This window comes from Cotesia glomerata, linkage group LG4 (genome assembly GCF_020080835.1).
Source record: "Cotesia glomerata isolate CgM1 linkage group LG4, MPM_Cglom_v2.3, whole genome shotgun sequence".
Classification (NCBI taxonomy): domain Eukaryota; kingdom Metazoa; phylum Arthropoda; class Insecta; order Hymenoptera; family Braconidae; genus Cotesia; species Cotesia glomerata.
Genome location: NC_058161.1, coordinates 19,473,275 through 19,477,810, shown reverse-complemented (window position 1 = coordinate 19,477,810; position 4,536 = coordinate 19,473,275). Strand labels below are relative to the sequence as shown.

The window sequence follows — 4,536 nt, the reverse complement described above, 5'->3', positions numbered from 1 at the left end:
TTATAAGATACACATCTTTGATACACTGTCGATTGGTTGTTAGATAATTAAATAACCACAATAAATACATTTTATGAGAAAACCATAAAATTATTTTGAATAATATAAGAAAAAAAAATTGATAATTTTGTGTCGACAAAAATTTATTAAAATGGTTAAAATTTGTTAAAAAAATATCATACGCAGTAATTTTTTGTGAATTAAAGACTGTGATTTTGTAGTGTTAAATTCTAAGGTATTTATTGAATTTTTTGTATTTTGTATTGAGTTCCCTCACGATTTTGGAAATGCCGCAAAGATTCGGTATTTATACGATATAAATGCTGTATGTTTACTGTAATAATTCAGTTACTTTAGCCAGTTTTTTGCCGAATTGTTACGAAATAAATTTAGAATATTTTACGGCAATACAATGGGAAAATTAAGGTATATAATTAACAGCATTAAAACCGTAAATATACCGCATATTTACTATATATTTGCGGCACTATTGCAGCAAGAAACCGGAAAAGAAGATCCCTACTTTTTATTACCGGTAAAATACCAAAATTATGCCGCTTTACTACTATTATTCAATAGCTTAAAATTTTTTTATATAATATTATAAATCATCATGAATAATGTTTAAGAGGTTAATAAATTAATTTCTCTATTATTATTATTATTATGATTTTTTTTAGTCCAGACCGGGATTCGAACCCGGATCATTTAGTTACGCGCCAAAGGCTCTACTAGTTGAGCTATCTGAGACACTATCCGTAACTATTTATTCAGTCGCCTAATAAGACCCACCGAGTAATAAACACCACCGTCTATCTTACGGTAGAAAGCATTATATCTTTAATTACATCAGTATAAATGCGGCAAAATTGCAGTATATCTTCGGTATTTTTACCGTAGAAATACGATTTTATTATTGTAAAATTATAGTAATATTATAGTTAATACATAGATTTTTTATGGTAAAAGTTCTAGAGTATTACGATAATTTTATCGTATTATTCCTGAACTTTGCAGTAAAAGTACGGTAGGAATGCTGTATAACTACACGGAAAAAAAGTAAACTGTAATATTCACTCGGATTCCGGTTAATTTTTATAGTTTCAAACAGTAAAGCGGACATCGGGGTGGCAAAAATATAAATATTACAGAACTTAATCTAGAAAGTATAAAAGCCACAATTTATAATTTAATATCGAAAATAAGTGATTAGTAGTTGTTACTATATTAAATAACGACTCTTTCATCTTAAAAAATTACAGTTTCAAACAGTAAAAATTGCCATTTCAATATATAGTCCATATTATGAGGAGAAGCGGAACTCAGATGAAAGAGAAGGGGGCCTCACTCTGGGAGAATTTAACATTTGAAACAGTAAAAATTATACTTTTAAAATATACATTTTACAAGTCCAAGCAAGTCAATAATTACAGTTTGATTTTTAGCGTTGCGTTTAAAATTTACCATTTTACTATGTAAATATTGACGTTGCTTGTATTAGAAATTTACTAACTTTATTTTATACTTTTTACATATCATAAGACCATTTTTTAGGTACGAAATGATAAATATCAAAGTCTGAATTCTTAATTATTATACTTTAACATTTTAGACATTTACATAGCGAATATTACTGTTTGAAATAGGATTTTCTTCCATGTAAAGAGTAAATTGTAGCGTTTAAATGGTAAATATTATATAGTGGATAGTAAAATCACGATTTTACTGTTTGAAATGGTAATTTTTAGCAGTTGATCATTACTTATTATAAATCGACTGTTATTTATTACAGTTTACTTTTTTCCGTGTATATTAAAAAAACTGGCCAATATAACCACAGAAATACCGCATTATTTTAGAATTATAACGGTAAATTTCTGGTAAACGCATTAATATCGATAATTTACGGTATTTCAAAAACCTTGAGGGTTTTTTAATTGAAATAAAAATTATTAATATTTCATTCGTTTGTAAAAACATAGGTGCCTGATGATATCAGAATAAAACTAACGAAACGTCGCATGTTAAAATAAATGACATAAAAAAAAACATAACATCAATTTGGCCTGCAACATCCTGATTTTTATTTAATTATAGAAGAATTTAGACCTGATTAGAGCAATAATTTGTTAAAATGATTCATTACAGTGTATACTTGGATTATTCAAAAATGTGTAGACGTATAAAAAACGGAAAGTTATCAAAGGATGCTATTCTAATGATACCACCGATTGAATTTAAGTCTAATTACAGTAATTATCCATCTGATTTTCCCGTAAGTGAACGCAATAAATCGCTACCAATCCTCCATTTTGCAATAGGCTTTGATGATAAACGAATGATAGACTATTTGTTAAGTTTCCATCCAACGATAGATAAAATACAACCAGCGTTGCTGTTTGCTATAAAATGCAAACAACTAAAAATTGTCGAAAAATTATTAGCAGCTGGTGGAAATATCAACGACCCAATGCTATTCTCGACAGCCGTTTATAGTGGTAGTACTGTAATGGCGAAATTTTTGTTTAATCATGGAGCTCCAGTTGATTCAAAAATATGCATTAAAGGATGTTCGCCGTTAGTAAAAGCTGCCGAATATAATAATGTTGATTTAATGAAAATTCTGATTGATAATGGGGCTGATGTCAACTTCCTATCTTCGAATCGCGTTAAAAATTCTACATGCACACCTTTGATGGCTGCGTGTAGCAAAAGTGCAAGAGAACCAATAGAATTTCTTCTAGATCATCCAAATATTGATGTCAATATTGTCGACCATAAGCATGAAAATTGTATTTTTTATGTTGGTATCTATTCGCTGAGCAACAATAATCATGACTTGCTGTTGAATACTAATATCAATATCAATATTAGGAACATTAACGGGAAGTTACTGATAGAATCTTCCCCATCTCTTGCGCTGATCTTTCATATTGTTGCACTGATGGTCGCGGGGTTCAACGTCTGTGAAAGAAACATCGAAGCTTCTAGTAGCAAAAGATACAAGAAATTACAAGCTAAATGCTTACAAGAGATTGAATTGTTAAAGAGCACCAAAGAATTGATGACCAACTGGTCCTGCTTCAGGATTCTTCGTACATCTCAACATCTACTGGCTCTGCGGTTCAAAAATTTTCAGATTCCGGAACATCAAGGAGAAGAATGGAGCAAAAAGTTTCCAATTTATGGGAAAATGCTTGCATTTAACTTCAAGAAAGCTCTTCAAAGGAAGATTTTGCTTAAAAAAACAGATCAGGTGCTTTTTGATATCTTCTACCGGAAACTGCCAGCTACTTTTATCAATGATTTGTACCATTATATGAGTAACTATAATTTATCTAAATTAGTTGAGTAAAAAGCGGCTGCGTGGCTGTGTCGTTTGTCTAAGGCTGTCTGTACAACAGCCGCTCAGGCTTGGGTTCGAGACCTGGCAGTCACAGTTTTTTTAGCGATTTCCAAGGATTGCTCTCTTGACGAAAAAAAAAAAAAAAAAAATTAGTTGAGTAATTATTGTTTAAATTTGGTATTTTAATTTAGTATTTAGTAATATTTTTCTTAATATAAACGCTGTATTAAGGGGGTATTCTAGTGTAGAGACATGAATTTTAGGTAATTTTTAAAGTGTCGTAAAAAAAAAGCAATCAATATTTTTACTATCCATTTTTTTATCAGTTATTTATTAATGTTTCAAGAGTACAGAAAAAAATAAAAAAAAAAAAAAGTCAAAAATTTAAAAAACTGGCAGCCGATGAAGTGGGGGGGCGTCAAAAAATTGGCAGATGAGTTTTGACATGATTTCAACCCTCCTAGTCATCTGAAATGAAAAAATAAAAAAGATTATTAATCTGCAATGATGTCGCAAGAATCAGAACTAGCGATGAGTGAAAAAAAATTTTTTTGACAAAATGGCGACTGTTTGAAAAAAAGACGATTTTTTTTACCATTTTTTTGAGTTTCTCGAATTTTTTAAAAATAGTCAAAATTGAAATTTGGGAATGAGGCTAGTTCCAATTCTTGAGAGGTCTATAAAGAAGATTCTCTGAAAATTTCAAGTGAATCGGTCCAGTAGAACTCGAGAAATCGTGACAAATATATTGAAAAAGTCTGTTCTGAGAAAAACGCATTTAAAGTTTCGCGTAAAGCTTTTCGCTGTCAAAGTCATGAAATGATATATTATACTTACTTTTATTCAATCTGCCATTCCTGCTTCATACATCAGACCTTCTTCTACTTCAAAAAAACTATTTTCTGCGTTTCTCTCTTCCAATCGAGCAGTTCTGGCTTCCTTTGAAGCGTTGGATATACGTATTTCGGAGCGTTCAATCCGGGCGTTGTCTCGTCTCACAGCAAATGAATGAGCTTCCGGCCCAATTTTCATTCCCATAAGGGTCATCATTTTTTAAATTAGAATGAAACCTTCATTAAAAATGCAAACAGCGAGAAATGTTGCTATTTCAATTATCTTAGGTCCAGAATGAATATGTTTCGGCGCGAAAGTCCAAATCAACGAGTTTAGAGACTCATTATTGTTTTGAG

The 4,536-nt window shown here is 30.7% G+C and overlaps 1 protein-coding gene across 1 annotated transcript; it reads left to right on the top strand.

The window, feature by feature from the left end:
* The first annotated feature begins 2,170 nt into the window (after positions 1-2,170).
* LOC123263940 (ankyrin repeat domain-containing protein 17-like) lies at positions 2,171-3,355 on the top strand. Its single transcript, XM_044726986.1, has one exon. The coding sequence runs from the start codon at positions 2,171-2,173 to the stop codon at positions 3,353-3,355; it is 1,185 nt and encodes a 394-aa protein (XP_044582921.1).
* Positions 3,356-4,536: the final 1,181 nt, after the last annotated feature.

What these genes read in the sequence shown, in the direction of transcription:
- LOC123263940 (XM_044726986.1), top strand. Translation starts at nt 2,171, where the DNA reads ATGTGTAGACGTATAAAAAACGGAAAGTTATCAAAGGATGCTATTCTA.